At 37.7% G+C, this 18,182-nt stretch overlaps 1 protein-coding gene across 5 annotated transcripts in view; it reads left to right on the top strand.

The window, feature by feature from the left end:
• LOC124160815 (2-oxoglutarate dehydrogenase, mitochondrial) overlaps positions 1-18,182 on the top strand; it is a 123,536-nt gene that overhangs the window by 41,346 nt on the left and 64,008 nt on the right. For 4 of the 5 annotated variants that reach the window (XM_046536895.1, XM_046536892.1, XM_046536894.1 and 1 more), the window contains one exon: positions 12,438-12,653. In XM_046536895.1, coding sequence (XP_046392851.1) covers positions 12,438-12,653 — 216 coding nt within the window. Of the gene's footprint in view, positions 1-12,437; positions 12,654-18,182 lie in introns of those variants that run through there. The other variant, XM_046536896.1, reaches the window with a different exon arrangement.

The raw sequence follows: 18,182 nt of genomic DNA, 5'->3' as shown, positions 1-18,182 counted from the left end.
CCCGTTTTAGCGGCCTTTGAATTTTTCCATATTTCGGACGGTTATCTCGAATCAAGTATTCACTCTTAGGATTTAAGCAGTGTATTTCCAACATAAGGTTATTCTAAACTCTTATTTAAAAAATGTTTTTGGTGCATTTGAAACACTAGTGTACTTCCCTAATGCAGTGGATGACAGCACAGTTGCTGGCCGACTGGAGAGCTCCTCTACTTTATATGTATAAATGTATTCATGGACAATGAAGTCGCTCTTACGACGCAAAACAGTCTTCCTTCTTCTGTCATTCTGTTGACCCTGCAATATTTTTGTATCGGAAGTTTGGCTGTTTCATCTCTCTCATTATCTCGCGGGAAATGAGGTCACGAACTGGGATGTATTTTTTCCTTCTAGCTGCTTTGAAATTTGGTGATCAGTTTTCTCAAGTCTTTGTAGATTTTGACCCCATGTCTTTGGATACTTTTTAGATGACGTTTTAAAGGCCGAGTCCTTTCCCTATCTTCTCAAGGATTGGAATGCTTACGCTTAAGTTAGTAGCCTTGAATTGTTGAGGTCGTGGTGTCAAATTGGTTATACCTAAAGCTTTATTTGTATACTGAGCTATGCTGAAACGTGGCAGTTCCACTCCCCATTTTTGTATAGTTATCAACCGCCGTTGGGCACGATACTTACCGTGTGTTTACCTTTGTAATTTTTTCTCCATTGTATTGATTTATCAACCTATAAATGTCTGAAGGTAACTCCGTAATTTAATTATCATACCCTAGCGCTGAAAATGCAGTTACATGTGAGAAAGTCGTCGTTATCTCATTCTATCCAGTTTCTTTCGTTTGCTTAACGGTCTTTTACCATCTGTAATTTAACGTTAAGCTCGCCTTTTTAGTGATGTAATACTTCATATTTTGTTCTTCACTATCGAGGTTCATGAATCTTCTTGCCCTTTACAGCGCCTGATTAAGTATACTATATGGTCCTCCGTAACTTTTCCATAAATAATTACTTTCCATTTCCCGCATCGTGTTCATATTTTTATAACCTCTGTGGTCCTCTTACATTCAAGCCCATAGCTCTGTATTTTTCCTCGGATGAGCGGAAGAACATCATTTCGGAAGTCTAAAGTGACCGTTAATGTTTAGTACCTTAGAGGCAAATGTGTTGATGGTTACTCCCGTTGGTTCGAGAAAATTTTCAAATTTTTTTGTTGGTGCCCTTCTTAGTTTTTCTTTTCGTTCTGCTCTACTAATTTAGTACGGGGTTTAAATTATCTCATCATTATCTGCCTGAAACATGTTAGTTAGGTTATATAGGTATATCTTCCGATTATATTTTCATTTTCTATAGCTTCGGAAGCTCTTGAGACGGACGTACAGTGCGTGGTATTCAGCTTTGAAAATTGACTTTGTACTCGTTATGACGAGACCGCATGATGAAAAGCTTCTTTCAACGTTTATGCAGTCAGTGTTATCTCCTATTACCTTTGGAAGAATCCCATTGCCCATCTTCTTTTAGTGGAATAGTTCCCTATTTAGTATGTTAGCTCGTTATCCTCAATTTTAATTATCCTAATTACGTTGAGAGGCGACTCTCTCTTTCCTATACACGTCCACAGCAGCCTTTATCACGCTCTGGTACTTACATGCTTTGGATGGAGTAATTTCCCTCTTATGTTTTTTTTTTCTCGTAGTCTTTCCTTAAAGGATACTCTTCATTAAACTCTCATCAATTTTCATGTTGTATTTTCTTTTGGACCTTTGTTTCCTTTAAATAAATATATTATCTGTCTTCGGGACTCGATTTCCATCTACGGTCTGGTAAAAATGGCATTTTAATGCATGTGCATCGCAGTGAATCCAAGTGGTTCAGTACTCATTAATGACGGTTAGCGAAGCGGTGCTTACCGGTAAAATTGTTCAGTAACCAGCATAAGCGTGCATTCTTCGTGAAACAAAGGCCAATATTGATAATTTGTTTTGTGATCGTGAATTCGTTCACCCTTTGAGAATGGGAATACGCACAGAAAGGGCTAATTCTATGCCAATTCAGCCACTCCCTTACCGTCTCTGATTTTGATATGTACCCCATCATTTATTTCCAACCTTGGTTGAGAAAAATTAAAAAAATAAAATTTTGCCAGATGTGATACTTTCTAAGATATGTTGTCGTTCCTACCAAGTCGTAGGACAAAATTGTGTCCAGTGTTCAAATAATACAAATCAACTATTTTTGTATAACACATTTTCCGTTGATGTTTTTCAAAGAGTAATAGTTTCACTGGGAAAACCTCAGATTTTTTCTTCTTCGCCTATTTAAGTGTTTGATTTTTGGAATTGAAGTATTAAATTGCTTTGTAAACATCCGTTACTTTCCAATTTCGGGCTCCATCCCTCAGCCTCCTACCGTTAATACGGTACCGGTTCCTCGTCCTTCTATCTTTTACATGCCACACAAGCGCACATCTGCAACCAAGGACGTTGGAAGACGCGAAGGTCAACTTCCCTGTCATCGGCCATTTTCACTTCCCGCCTCTCATGGTATTCGAGCTTGGCGCCCCAATTTCGTTGCCTCGACCTTTTTGAACAACTCCCGCCCTTGTTCGCATTATAGAGAGTTGTTTCACCCTCTGAAGCGTAGTATGTGCTGTGATTTTTTTATTGGATTTAACATCATAATGCAACCGATATGTAATATATTTCAAGCAATTAATTTTTAAGTAATTAGGCAGGCGACATGGGGCTGGCAGAAGGCGAACAGGCGTAATATTACATGTATGCTGCCAACCAAGCCTCCCAATAAATAATTTGACGAATAACTTTTAGGGAAGAGCATGTTTACGACAGAGTAGTAACAATTCCTTCGTTAAGGAGTTTTGATCATTTTACCGTAGACTTAACAGCAGCAATTTTCACTTGCACTCACTCATTCATATTTCATTTTTCATAGTTCTGAAGCAAGTATAACAAGAGAAATTATGGACTCTGCGAAATATGTGAATTTTTGTGTAAGCGCCTATTGACTATGTAAGCAAGGCTACTTTTAAGTCTTGGTCTATTTTCCATAAATAGGAGTGAAAATTTTTCAAATTACTCATCATGTTCCTCATGTTGGTTAGCAGCCGCCGGCATTCCAATGAATAATCAAAATGCACTGAATTGGCAATACCTCTCAATAATTTTTTTTTACATTTATCAGAATGTAATTATTGCATTTGAATTCTATCGTGAAAAGTGTCCAGTCTCTGACTTATAGTCGACCTGACACGGCAGGTTGGAACCGGTTCTACCTAGCGTTATCTCACTTGAAGAGGGTAGAATCCCTTGGACATTTTCTTTATCGGTTGAATGAGGTATTTATTCGTTCCCATTTTTTTCCCCACGTGGCATGAGTTATTGTATTCACTGGGCCACTGCAATCCGCCCACGCGGTTTTGGTGTGTTCATCGAAGCTTATCTGCAAGCAGCTATCGAGGGGATTACATTTCACCGTCAGTAATAAGGAAAGCTTCCTTTTTACGGAGGACTTCAGTATTTCATATCGCCGTCCTGGATCGATTTGCATAAGCTCGTACAGCAGTACTTGTCCAAGCGTAAGAACACGTTAATTACTTTAAAAAATATTCGCCATATCGGCAAAAACTGATATTCTTGATGCCATCAGAATCATGATGACAATAATATAGGCACGACTCTGCGCAATTTATTGCGTCATCAGCAAATCAATGTTGTGATTGAAGTCAAATCACGATTATAATTGCATAAAAATGGCGCTTCAGTCGGCTCGAATAACTGGTAAAGTATAACAATATGGAGTGATCAATTTCTGTGCGCCCTAATTTTGATTTTTTACCTCGATGGCTTTAATCTACAGTAGCTTAATTTTTGTAATAGCGTACGCGAAAATATTTGTTCCGGATCTTGCAGTTGCGAACTTACCTCCAATTGACATCTCCACTCCCAGTGAAACGGCGTATTTATTTCTATATTAATTTAAAAGATAGTGTCACAGCATGGATTTTTGCTAAAAGCTCACCCCCTTGTAATCTATGCCGTAATTTCATGAGAAGATGAAGAGATAATGAAGGGTACAAGCGCGAATAAAGAGCAATGCTTCGTGAGAGCTATTCTTACCTCATAATTCGAGTGGAGGGTGTTGTGGAGTCGTGAAGCCTTGTAAGTGTCCCAGCGCATGAGCTTCGTGGGGGGCTATGATACCAACACTTCTTCCCTAGCGAGTTGTGCTTTCATTGCCAACATTGATGTATATAATGCGAAAGAGTCATCTTGAAGCTCGAACGGATTCACATCCTGAGGTTCAAGTTCTATGTGTGGAATTTGAATTATCCCAATTAAATATTTAATATTTCAATGATGACCCAGATGTCAAGGGAGACCTTGAACTCCGTTTCAATTCAATTACTTTGCTATCCAAACGGAGGGTTAACATGGATAAGTAAGAGTAGAGTACACGCTGTATTAGCCCACAGATGTTTGAATATCACACATTCAGGGTTAGTTCCATTCCCTGGACCACCTCGCCCCTGGATTTTTCTGTAAGGGTGTTCCCCGAGCTTCATCACTCCGTGGGTAGAAAACCTCAGAGTTATGCGTGTGATTAAAGGTCCCGAGTTCAAAAGTTTTTGTAACGGACAGCGGTTGGCGGATCATGCAGTGTGTCATCGTTGTAACGATTTCCGATGACTCTAGTCACTCTGTGACATCTTTTATCCGACTTTTATTAATCCAAGAACTTTTTTTTCTGTGTACTTCAGAAATGGTACTCTAAAGAATTGTTTGGTAGGTACATCACTTGAAATGCTGTCTCCAATTTCCTGCTATCAATGTGAGTAGTCATCGTCATTAAAAAAAGCATAATGCATAATTAAGCAAGTTGAGGATAAAGAGTTTTCCTGGATTCATTTGTGGGAAATTACCTCCTTCCTGCCAACTCATACGGTTAAAATTCGTTTCTACCACGCATGCGTCCACGGCATTAATAATGAAGGAACATCGAAGTTTGTTGTATACTAGTGAAGACCTTCAGTACTTTATACCGACCCCTCATCTGTTAGAATCGAATCATGAGGAAGCTTCCCAGGACTCCACCCTCTATTAGGTTATGTAATAGTCTCTCCGAGGGATAAGGGTAGGAATGGCGGAAAAATAAATCCTGGTATCTCTGTTATTGATTTTTTCATTCTAACATCCCACTATGGCCAGATTATCGCACGCCACACATTTTTAGGAAAAAAGTTCTTGGGCGTGTTGGTAATTTTCTGCCATGGCAAATGGTATTTAATTGTTACAGTGGGATCGCATGTCTACCTACTACCTCGTGAATAACTATTCTAGCGGAGCGAGAATAACTACCTCACTACTTTGTAGTAGTGAGGTAGTCTCCTCGCTCCGCTATTCTCGCTATTCTCCGGTATTCTCGCTCCGCTCGCATAATTGGTGTTGCCGGTGACGAGAGATTTCCTTCGCATTTCGTCATCTGAAAATGTGTTCAAGGTCCACTATTCAACTTCATCGCGTGAACGTACTCCGTCCTTGGGTTCATGTTGTGCATATAAGCAGTGGCTGTTCATTTTTGCGTCGGAAGTCCGTAGTCTGCAAGGTTTGAATACAAAGTCGCTTGGATGCCCAGGCTCGAAGTCATCCGCGTCGTGAATGAAGTGAGGTGCCTACTTTCCTCCTTTCGGAAGGCTCGGCTGCGATGCGTCATCGCTCATTCCGGACTTCTTTTTTTTCTCGCGCGTAGCTGAGGATTCGTCATCTCTCTCCCCACTCCTACTGTGACGTCTTCGTTTCCAACTTCACCTCGTTGTTTTGTTTTTCATCCAGTCTTTTCCTGACGAATATTTTAATAGGAAACTCCCAGCGGCCTATAAATGTGTTATCATGGGCATAGGCGGATTTAGGGAGGGGGCACGTGCCCTCCCTCCCCCTGATGCTTAAAAAATAGACAAGATTTTTAATACCGTTATCATTACGTTGGTTTTATTTCATGTAATACGGAGCCTCAATCATTTAATTTAATATTAACCTCGAATAACCTCCATATCGAATTAAAGAATATTTTCTACAGTAATTGGTGTATTTTGTTTTTAATCTCAAATATGAGAAGACCGGTCAGACCCTTGTGCCCCAGGAAAAATCCTGGATCCCCCCCCGGTCATGGGATGCCCAAGATCCCAAGATGCTCCTCGCATTTAAATTAGTTTTCAAAAGTCGCCACTCACGTTGCTGAGGGGCAAAGCGATTTAAATTTCACGGATTAAAGTTATTATTATTGCTGTTAACCGAAATGTATAAACTACAAAACATCTAAATTATGTAAAAAGTTAATTCCTCCGCACTTATCGCCGTCCTACGAATAATTTTGAAAACCGATTAAATGAAATTATATTTTAGCTAAATTGAATGTATATATTGAAATATTTTAGTTGGATTGAAGTGGTAACAGAAACCAACCCTTCCATGGGAATGGATGGATGCTAAGCCGTGTTCCCCTTTGCATCTTTCGTTAAAAGCAGGCTAATGCGAACGCTGGTTATCTCTCCACCCTTATGGTGCAAATTACCCTAGCTCAGACCTCCTCCAAGTATCACCTTATGGGAGACTGTGCAGAGGGGTTTTTCGTCCCGATGAGATGTTTATAAGTGATTTTCTCTGTGTCTTCGTTGACAGTCGCAGAACACCAACTTCAGGTTTCTCCATGCCATGATATTATAATCCCTCTTTTATCAGTACGCTTACCACTCGTAATAACTGCGCAATTATTCTCCATTGTCGGTCCTTTCCCCGCGAAAATAGCCAACCAATGAGAGGTCATTTACCCCGTCGGCCTTGATGGCGGTCCTCGCCTGCCAAACAAGAGGTCGTGGGTTCGAGTCCCGCTTTGGTAGGTCTCCCTTTCATAGGGCATGGTTGTTTGTGTACGTGTTAATGTTATCTTGTTGAAACCCCCGATGTAAAAGGCCAACATGAACTGTTTTCGGTGGTATGGGAATTTTTTTTCTTAATTGTGAGTAAAAGTGGTAGGAAATACTTGCTGTCGCATGTGTAGTGTTTTTCAAAGATATTTGCCTTAAAGAGCATAATATGATGGTTTCCAGACATTAGCTATCATTTTAGAAAAATAATTATAGCTTAAATCATATACAATTATATTATTGCGAAATTTTGACCCTTTTAATTAACAGTAAACCGTAGTTTCTATTTTATAATTAGGGCAGTAATGACGAATACCAATCCTAATGCCAAATTTTCGCACTTTTTTTGCTAATCTTCTGGACTTCAGACTTTTTACCATTGGCACCCTCAAACTCATCGACTTAATTCAACTTGAAATTCTAATTACTCTTACATTGAATTAAACTTACTTGAATAATACTGGGAATTATAATATAAAATAAAATCGTTGTGTAAATTTAAATTATTATAATTTCATGTTTGATTAATATCACTAATAGTTTGAGTGACATGCATTAACACACAGTTCAAAATTCTGAAACCGTGAAGATGCTAAATAAATATGGGAAATGTGGGTTTGATGAATTGTTTATTGTAACAGTAGCCTAATTTCAAAGTAGCTACAAATACGTATGCATTCGCAATAGTGGGTGCTTTCCATTCATGCGACTCACGCGTCGACTTGTGTCGACTCGCGGTAACTGTTTATAACTCTCCTATTCCTGTGCGTTACCGTTTGTTGACTTGTGTCACAACAGTCGGCGACACACACAGAATGGGTGCTTTCCATTCATGCGACTCATGAGTCGACTTGTGTCGGCTCGCGGCATTTGTTTATAACTCTCCTATTCCTGTGCGTTACCGTTTGTTGACTTGTGTCACAACAGTCGGCGACACACACCGAATGGAACACGAAAACCGCGACGCAAGTCGACTTGTGTCGACGTGTGTCAATGAATGGAAAGCACCCAATGGACACACGGAAACCGCGACGCAAGTTGACTTGTGTCGACGTGCGTCAATGAATGGAAAGCACCCATTTGAAATCATTAGCCCAGTGCGGACTTAAATTTTTCAAGAAATGTTCTTCGGCCCCAGATCAGTGTGTGCCCCGTTTTGCGCAGCTTGTTATCTGTTTTATTCAGCGTTCAATAGGACATGAGAATCAGGCCAATGTTTTGGCTTGGTCGTAATTTCAAGGATGACCAGGCTATCATAATCGAGTTCTCTGAATTGCAAAACTCGCAATAAAACTTTTTATCCTTTATTTTGGCGGAAGCTGTTCGTATGTATCATTTCTCAGTAGAGAGGTCACTCCAGATTTTCTCTGGCCTTATTCATTTTAAAGCTCACTATCTTTATCATGTTTATTCTGATGAAAATAATAGTTTAGAGTGAGTTGAGAATTGTACCAAAATCCGTTATCGGTCAACAAACCTGATATTCGTTTGACGCGCCCCTTTGTACAAGTCTCCTTTCAGGAAACCTTAATAAATCAACATATTTATTTTTTTGCATCCTTGGCCACAGTTTATCTATTATGCGGTGCGCTTTTCCTTCGACGATAAACTGAATCAGTCGGTTTTCTGAAAAATCCCGGGACCCTTTGTGGGGTGGTCTTCCCTTTCTCTAAGGAAAGTAGATGTGGCTTCGCCAGTGGCTCTTAACCGCGCAACGTGGATTTTATTAGGGAAAGTAGCGTGAGAAATTTGCGTACGTGAGATAGATTCACGACTTTTTACCATACGTTTACCCATGGCCAATCCTGGAACCTTATCTGTAACTATTAACGCATGTAACGAGAAAAAAATCATCTAACTTAATGCATGACTACGCAGTTCTTAGCGGTAAGGACGAGGATGAGCTCTACCTTCGCCTATTCAAACCGACCTTCGTTGTTGAATCACATCGTGAGTCCATATTTTTATTTTTGTAAACTACCCCGCGTTACTTTCCGTAATATGTATGTATGTATGTCTATTGGCAAAGTTCTTCCTCCCTTTCATCTCGAAGAGACAATGGTGCTAATTATCGTTCGGGCGATTCAATCTTAGGCACGAGTTTCGCATGCAAAGGCATCAGTAACATTTCCGGGTTGAAGTTTATTTAGGGACGTGGGCGATATTAATAGACTTTAATGCAATGCAATGGGATGGTTTCTATCTGTGGTTGACGTTGGCCGTGCCAAAACTTTTCGGCTCGTGCCCTACGAAAATATATTGACGGTTATCCTCTGCATCATCTGTGCGATAAGTTCGACGAGAAGGCCGCTACATAATGGTGGTGGTTTTAGGGTTAATTCTAACTTTTAGAACCGAAGTGTATGGATCTATAGAGCTTCTTAATAAAAAATTACTATTTAAACTTATGCTATCAATATCTATTTAGGATTAAGTATATCTAAGGCAATTTTAGTTTTTATTGTCAATTGTTCTTAAATGTGCGACGATTATGATGGAAAAACTTTCATTATTCCTAATGAAACCCTATATCAAAGTCACTTTACTTTAGTGAGTCAAAATATCCCATTTCCGTTCTCATGAATGCATTGTTACGAAGTTTACTTTCCGATGTAAACGAAGTTGCACCTTTATTTCCATTTACCTTAAACATTGCTCTTGCGTCATTTAATTGCATCCCAGATAGCACAACCATTTGTATACAAATGGTAAATCTTCTGTAACCTTACAAATTGTACCGATTTTTGTAATACAACTGTATTACAGTTGTATTCAAACGTCTTGTATACAGATGATTTGTAATACAGTTGTAATACAAAGGCAAAATACAAGGGAATTTGTAATACGATTGTAATAGAGGACATTTGACACTGTATTACAATTGTAATACGATTGTAATAGAGGACATTTGACACTGTATTACAATTGTAATACAAATGTATTACCACAAATGTGCTGTCTGGGATGTAATTCAAACTCAAATCGAAACCGAAAATCTATTTATCTCAATACCATCTATATCATCTCAAGTTATGACCCGAATTTATTTTTGCCATATTTTTGTCTACTGCTGTTTTATTCTTGGCGTCATTTTTATCTCTCTTCCGAATTCCTTAGGTGCAGCGGCCCCTCACCGCGTTTCGTTATCATGCAGAACACGATATTCACATCCGCTATAGTACCGTAACAAATTTGCGTGCATTAAGGGTACTTAATGACCACTTAAAGCGATTGCCTAGAGTGCGACGGATTACACTCGGGGGTCGAGATGCAGGGTTTCGCATTGAACCCGTGATTGCCTTCTCGAAAGCTTTTCCATCAGGCTTAATCATCTGAAGCGCTTTCCTGTTAAACATTATGAAACAGCCGGTAGCTCCACTGGTGGTCGGTGAGCTATAAGAGAACGCATCACTCCCACTCAACAGGTAATTTTTTTCGCGACGTCGAATAACTTCTATCGAAAGCAACGAAATTCTTCTTGAAAATGCCACGAGAATCCTATTTCTTATGGTTAAAATCAACGCAAAAGAACGCAAAGAAAACTTTTTAGAAATTCGGAAATTTTCACCTCGCTGTTTTACGAGATGTAAAATTTGAATATAGTTATCGCGATATGGACTTTCGACCATCCAAAGTTACGGCCAAACTTACTTTGAAAAAAAGTTTTGTATTACCCCTAAATTCTTCTTGAAAATGCCACGAGAATCGCTCGAACGTGGCGGCAGCGTGTTCCTATAACAATATTATTCTTTAAAGCTGTTTTTTCGAAATTTTGTTTTAATTATTAGTGATATTTTTCTTATTAAATATTAAACGACCGTGCTTGAAAAGGAAGTGTCTCACAGAGAATCAGCGTCAGTCGGCAGAGCGACGTTTTAGGCTCGAGGAAGGTTTAATTCTTGTGTATGCTATTTCTGACATACGACCAATATGACTTACGACAGAGTATTCGTAACTTATTCCGGTCGTATGTCGTGGAGTACTTGTATTGGAGATACAGGCAAATGTTTAGCTTTTCGTCGCGGAAAAATAAATTGAAACGGTCAAGATGGTATCATACGCCAATCTTAATGTCTTCTTGGTGTGTCATTGTTCGTCGAGGATATGTGCGCTGGAGTATGTCCTGCCCGTTGGAGCGTCAACTCGCGAAAGAAAACTGACACGTTAGCACTACACCCAAGCCGAAAGAGGACCTACCGCTCCTCCGTCTCCCGAGTCCACTTCCCGGCAGATAGCCCGCCTTGGCCCGCGCATCCTTGAGAACGCTTCCTTAAACCACGGGTTTGGTGTCTTTCTACGAATTATGTATATGTTATTCAGGAAGTAGCCGCTGATTAGCCGACGGTGGACTTATAAGGAGTTGCTCGCAAGTGCAAAGAGCAGTGCGAAAATTCCTTAGGGGAAAAATTGTCTGCCTCTCCAGGCACGAACCAGGTTCTCCCGATTTTGCGCTCAGAGGTCTGATCCCATTGAGCTGCGACGGCATCATCAATTGACTCTTTGAGTAAATGTGAATATCAGCGATTTGCAGCCTCTACTTATGCTTTTGGTACTAATAAATCCGAGATCACGTTATAGATATGAATAGATGACCACAGTTTGTACTCATATTGTGGACGCTGCCTTACACTTCAGGAATGTATTTTATGTCTGTTATTTTTTTGTAAAGAGATTCTTCAAAACAACTTTTTTGCTGAGAGGTGTTGCATAACCTCTGGGAACCGCAGAAAGAAATTGAGACCCTCTGCCCTTCCAAGACTATAAATCTGGCTCCACTCTGGATCCCTATTTGGATAGCCCTACGCATAGGCTGATTTAGGGGGGCTGGGGTACATGCCCCCCCCCCCCGATGCCTAAATAATAGACATAATTTTTTATAAGGTTATCCTTATGTTCCTTTTATTTTATTTATTACTCAGCCTCAATCATTTCATTAAACATTAACTTTAGTATCAAAATAAAGAGAGTATTTTCTCAAGTAGTAGTTGTATTTTTTTTAATCGCAATTATGAGAGGACCTGTTAAACCCTTTTGACCCTTTCTTAACCCCACAGAAAACAATCCTTGATCTGCCCCTGGTCATTCCATACTATATCTCCAGGCAATGGTAATTTCTAATTAAGTATTAGTTTATTTTATTTTTATTTATTTCACACACCACCGAAAACAGCACTGTTTGTCCTTTACATCGGGGTTGATAACATTTAACAATCACAAACATCCATGCCCTGGATAAGGGTAATTTACCCAGGCGGGACTCGAACCCGCGACCTTCGGGTTGGCAGGCGAGGACTTTACCCCGCCGCCACTGAGGCCGGCAACCCAAATTTATTGTTGTGTATACATTTAAAATGCTTTCATCATGAGCTCGAATTTTGCAACTTTACTTACTCTTAATTCTTTTAGCATATGGTTTACTTTTCATTAACTATTGTTCTTAATTTCATATCAAATCTATCTGGTGTTCACCAATCCTATTTCTTATGTGTAAAATTTTCTCTTCTCATTGCAGTCATGGGATTCATTCTTTCGAAGCACTAGTGCCGGAGCAGCTCCTGGCCAAGCATACAGTCCCCCACCCTCTCTCGCCCAAGCCCCACGTAACACAGTTCCTATATCTGCACTAGCACCATTTATTGGTGGTGGTCATGCAAGCCTTACATCTCATGTGGATGAGAAGGTCATTGATGACCATCTAGCTGTGCAGGCCATCATCCGGTCATATCAGGTGAGTGTCTGTTACTTAATTTCCAAAAATCCTCAAGTTTTTGCTATGAATTGTTGATATATGTTGTACCATATTCAATATTCATAATACTATCCTGGTGTCTATGTTCATTGGACACTTGCTTAACTTCATTATGATATAAAAGTAATCTTACATTTGCAAAAGTGTAAACGTTGAAATCTAAAATCTGCTTAATAAATACTTAAAGAGTGCTAAAATAGTAGGTAACTATGGACTACATTTTGTCCTTTCATAAGAAATTACTCTTTTTTTTTAAATTGAAATAAAGTTGTCACTTATATCTTGTATCAATATTTATGCATAATTTATGCATGCATTCCTTTTATATTTTATTCTTTCTAAAATGCATAAAAATGTAATGCAATAGTTCTTCATATCCATTTATATAATTTTTTTTCTAACTTATATTTTTCTATCTCTTTACAACCATCTTTTTTTGCATTGCCTTTGAAAGAATAAGTAAAATGTGTTTAAAAATAGTTTGGATTCCAATTTCAACCCTATAAATGATACCTACCATACAAATTCCCCTTTTCCCTCATGTACATGAAGGTATTTTCCCAATACTTGAGTGAGCATTATCAACAATATGTCAAGTGAATGATTCAGGGTTCTTAGCTCCTGGTTCCTGCTGCACAAGTGGGAATTTGGGTAAGGCAAATGAACAGGTGTTCTCTATATACAGTACTGAATGGCATTCAGCTTGGCTTAATACCCATTTCACTGTCTTGAGGGTCATGTGACACTGGATAATGGATGGCATGGGACTGGTCCAATTATATATTATTTTTTACGTTTATTTTTTAATCATGATTTTGGTGTGCATTACAGATGGAAAATGTGTGGTGTATCATCTGTATGTATGAGGATAGTTTATGAACCTCAAAGTCAAAATATATGAGCGATATTGAACTAGATGTATTTAGTAAGTGACCCATTTTTAACCTTGGCAATATATACCAACTTCTCTTTTGTCCCATGAAGCCAAAACTTCACAAATTTAGGTCTTTGTACTTACAGCATTTCACCTTGTAATTACTTACAAAATTGTTAATAGTGCTGTAGTATTGATATCTTTAGGCATCTAGCTCTCCCTTTTAGCTGTAATTTGGCACTTGCCAGGAAGTATGTTATAGTAACTTGTACTCGATAGATTTTGGCTCTATTTTCGTGCACCATCCTCATGCATAGAGTAAGGGTTAAAATTTAACTTATTTTTTAAAATTTTTATCAAAAAGGATGATTGTGAGGCTATTAACAATTTATGGGAGTAATGTATTGTTTTTTCCTGTGAGTTGCTTTACAGTATGGTGGGCTTGAGGGAAAATATGTGCCAAATGCAAAGTTGTTCCATTTTATTTCAGTGCTTCCATTTCTTATGTTGGCCTTTTGTTATTATTATGAAAATGCACTCCTTATTTGTATCACCTTTTATGAAAATGCTACTTTAACATGTTTTGGTGATATTTTTATATTATTTTTTGCTTGTTGAAACTTTGGTTTTCCATCCATTTGCTTCTGAAAGTCAATGCTGGGAATTCATCCCTCACAAATAATGGTGAATTAAGTCAGACATTTTTTTCTGCTACTATAGGGTACTATTTTGTGACTTAGAATGGTTAGCTTTTTCACTTGCGGCTCACCAATGCACTTCATATCTTCAAGAGTGGTGTTTGACCTTTGTCATTTAGTATTTGAGCTATGCTGTTACAAAAAATTGCTGTGTCTCTAATCATTTATGAGCCGTCAGCAATTGAAAGAAAAGAAGAAGTACATATTTTATTGCTAAGATATCGTTGCTACACCTTTTTTAGAATTCCATCCTATTGATTACATCAGTGAAAGAATATTTGTCCATGTTATACCTTGTGGAAAAAAGTATGGTGACTTGAAGAAATATCTCTCTCTTAAACATATGTGTTTGCTTAGTATTTTTTTATCAAGTTGTCTGCTGTTGACTATTTAGTGGTCAGTTTGTATTAATTTAGTGTTTTTTTTAATCAAGTGAAATTTGTGGTCTCATTTCTGATGATTCTCTTTTGTAAAATAATCATCATGCTCTTTGAGGTGAACGAAATTAAGTATGGGCTGGGGGTGATGCTGTGTAGTCAAGAATCAATAGTTATTTGGGTTTCTAGCAGATGAGAATTTATTGCTGGGTGAATATTCAGTCTGTCCTTGTATGATAAAATTGATGAATAAAAATTATTATTAATATGAAGTTTATAGGTAGTCAGTGAGATATTCTTTCAATCGGAGAAGCTAATAATTTGGGATTCAGATAGGTATGCATTAAAACAGGACACCTCTAGAATTTTCTCCACATAATGTAAAATTCCATTAGTTTAAGATAGGAAGAGATGGAAAGGATTTGGTATTATTCTGTGACCACATAGGGTTCTATTAAAAAAAAAAAGCATTGCTTGTCCACCAGGGCTTTCTTAGGCTATCATTCAAATGAAAAGAATTTGCACAAAATTCAGCTATTCTGAGTGCATTACTACACAATAGGAAATGCTTATCTGAAATTTTATTACATTTAGTCGTGCTGAATGTTTGGAAATAGACCCGTGGAAATCACATCGTAATGAATGTAAAGTTAAAGATCTCTGTTTTTAAAGTTAAGTTCTTCTCATCACTGCAGGACCAATTTCTAATGAGTACCAGAGTTGATATTTTATAATCAGGTGACATCTCAATGATATCAGGTTTTAAATCAAACCAGAACTGATAGTGCTGGTGTGTGTGAAAATTGCCCATGGCAAAAGCCAGCACCAATGCTTGTAATGTAGCACCGGCTAAGCCAGTTCAGTGATTGGTGATAAATGTGGATCATTTCAAACCTGCCACGTGAACAGCAATGAAATTCTCATTTATTGCCATGAGAAAAAATTCCATTGGACCGGGAATCAAGCCATGGACCACTGTCGAACTTTGTTAGTGATTTCTTGGAGGCCCATTTTCACTTTCATTTACCATCCGTGATGGATTGCAAGGACCTAACATCTAGTACCATTGAACCTCGGTAAAATTGCCTTGAGAATTAAAGAATCTGGATAGTGTAGTGGTCTGAGCAGTGGCTGGGATTGCCAAAGATCCGAGATTCCATTCCAGTGAATTTCTCCTCTTGGCAGTTAATGTGAACTTCACCACAGAAGTGGTGAAATTCACATTAATTTCCAAGAGGAGAATTGGCAGTTAATGTGAATTTCACCACCAGTTCACATGGCAGATTTGAAATAATTCACGTCCTAACTTTCATCAAACCTGACAAAGTTAAGCACATTGAAGCATCACTCACCTAAAATGCTTAACCTTAGGGCTTTTTATTCTTTTGCTGATCAGCTACAACTTATCATTCATCTATTATTTTTAATGTTGATTTATGTTGTGTTAAGCTTCAGTGTTAAATTGACAATGCTTTGCAAAAGTTTTCATCATCCTAATGACATTTCCTTGTATTTTTATAAAAGCTTTATGAAGCCTTTTAGTTTTACCAGGATGATTTCTTTGTTTCCAATAGATGTAGAATTGTTAAAGACATTTTGGGCTATTGGCATCCAGAAGGGAATCTAGGTGGTGCACTTAATTGGGCGTTATGGGCAAATAGAGATGGTTGTTTGTGTTAGTACATTTGTTTATATGAAACGATGGCCAGCCAGCACTATGCTAGTATATTCTCTTAGCTGAATATCAATAGTATTATGATGGAAAAACATAGAAGAAGTTCATGGGCAACAAATTATGCGGCGTTTATAATTGCACCTACTAGTATGAGACAAAAGCTATCTCTATACATAGATTCCCCAAAACCCCTAATTTGAGAAAGAAGTGGGAACAAGTGAATTAATTTTTTGATGCAGAGTTTTGGTGTAGAAATGACTGTGGCCCTTATGGGTTATGATTCTCATGGGGTTGGTGCATAATTCTCACTCCATTTTTGCAATTATAGAGTAAGTAGTATTTGGAAATTTTTTTAAATTCATAGGTACTATTTTTATAAAATAAGCCATTTTTGGGAAAGAATGATGATACTTGAAAATTTGTTGCTTCTTTAATAAGTCTGAAATTAAATTAAAACTCATCCCCAACTCGAATAGTAACACATTATGAGATTTATATTCTGAATGAAATGCATATATTTAATGGCGTTAAGATGGGTACTACTTTTGACTGTATCCTAAATTGTTTTCCTGAGTAAGCTATTGACATTCTATCTCTTCAATGGTGAGACCATTTGTCACGAGTGTGTTTTTAGGTGTTGCTTGAATCCATGCATTAGTCCTCTACAAAATTTAAAGCCATTACAAAAATTTTGGTGTCGGAAATATGAATATGTATCTGGGTATCTTTTATGAGGCTGTAAGAAAATTATTGCATATATCATTTATTTGACACCATTACATTTCTGCAGTATGAAGCTGAAAATAATAACTTTCGTATTGTGTTAGCAGCTATTGCTAGCTAATTTTGCTGCTTCTTTTTTGAAGTTGGTGCATGCACACATAAAATCTGGATATGTCACTGAAGAAATGCTTGTGTAAAGCTTCTCCCTAAAGATATGAGAATTCATATGCGTAAAAACGTTCAAGTTAATATGGCAGTAGTTTAACAAGTAAAATGTTTTGTTGTATCAGTTACTACCAAATTTTTATTACAAGCTTAATATATATATTAATATTCTCGCAATATATTAATGATTTTTTTTTCACCGTGACCTATCTCTGACTCAATGGAGAGAGTATTATTTTTTGGAATATGAACGTGATTATTTAACAGATTTTGTATTCCTAATACATATTTTTAAACTTAGGATAAAGTTGATAAAATGGTTCCTTTGGCAATGCGTTTAGTGCTTGAAGAAATCAGAAACCACTCACAAAATGGCCAACTGATGATAAATTTTCTAGATACTCTTTGATTGTCTTTTTATAACAATCTGATATGATCAGGATGTGCTAGCAATGCAATTATTAGGGTTTTCAAGTAGTTAATGTTAAATTTGTTCAACAAAACATTGCTATCCTTGTCAGGATTTTTAAAGAGATGTAATTGTTCCTTGCAATTCTTCTAAGCCACAAGTATTTTTACCTGTCAGCCACCAACTGTGTGTAATAATGTGTGAAATGCCTGATAGTTTGTCCATTTTGTATTCATCAAGGAAACTGTTATGTAATGAATTAGCTATTATGCAGGATTGTTTTTATTGTGCTGGCCGATGATGTTTCTCTTCACTTCCTCTATGAGTTTTTTTATTTATGTGGTCAAGATTATTCTCTGTACCTGGGATTTTGTCGATTATCTAATAAGCATAGCCCTCTACTTTTTAAATTTCTATGCCCAAGATAAATCGTTGCAGGGGGTGTGCTTATTACCCAGTGAAGGGATGAGTTCAACCATAAGTTACCGAAACACTGAACTAAGTCATTTACAATGAGGAGCATGCATTATTTCCAAATTTATTGGAAAGAAATTCAAAGTCAGCTATCAAACTATGATTTTAAAGAG

The sequence above is a fragment of the Ischnura elegans genome, chromosome 6 (genome assembly GCF_921293095.1).
Source record: "Ischnura elegans chromosome 6, ioIscEleg1.1, whole genome shotgun sequence".
NCBI lineage: Eukaryota > Metazoa > Arthropoda > Insecta > Odonata > Coenagrionidae > Ischnura > Ischnura elegans.
This window is presented reverse-complemented; position numbering and strand designations above follow the sequence as displayed.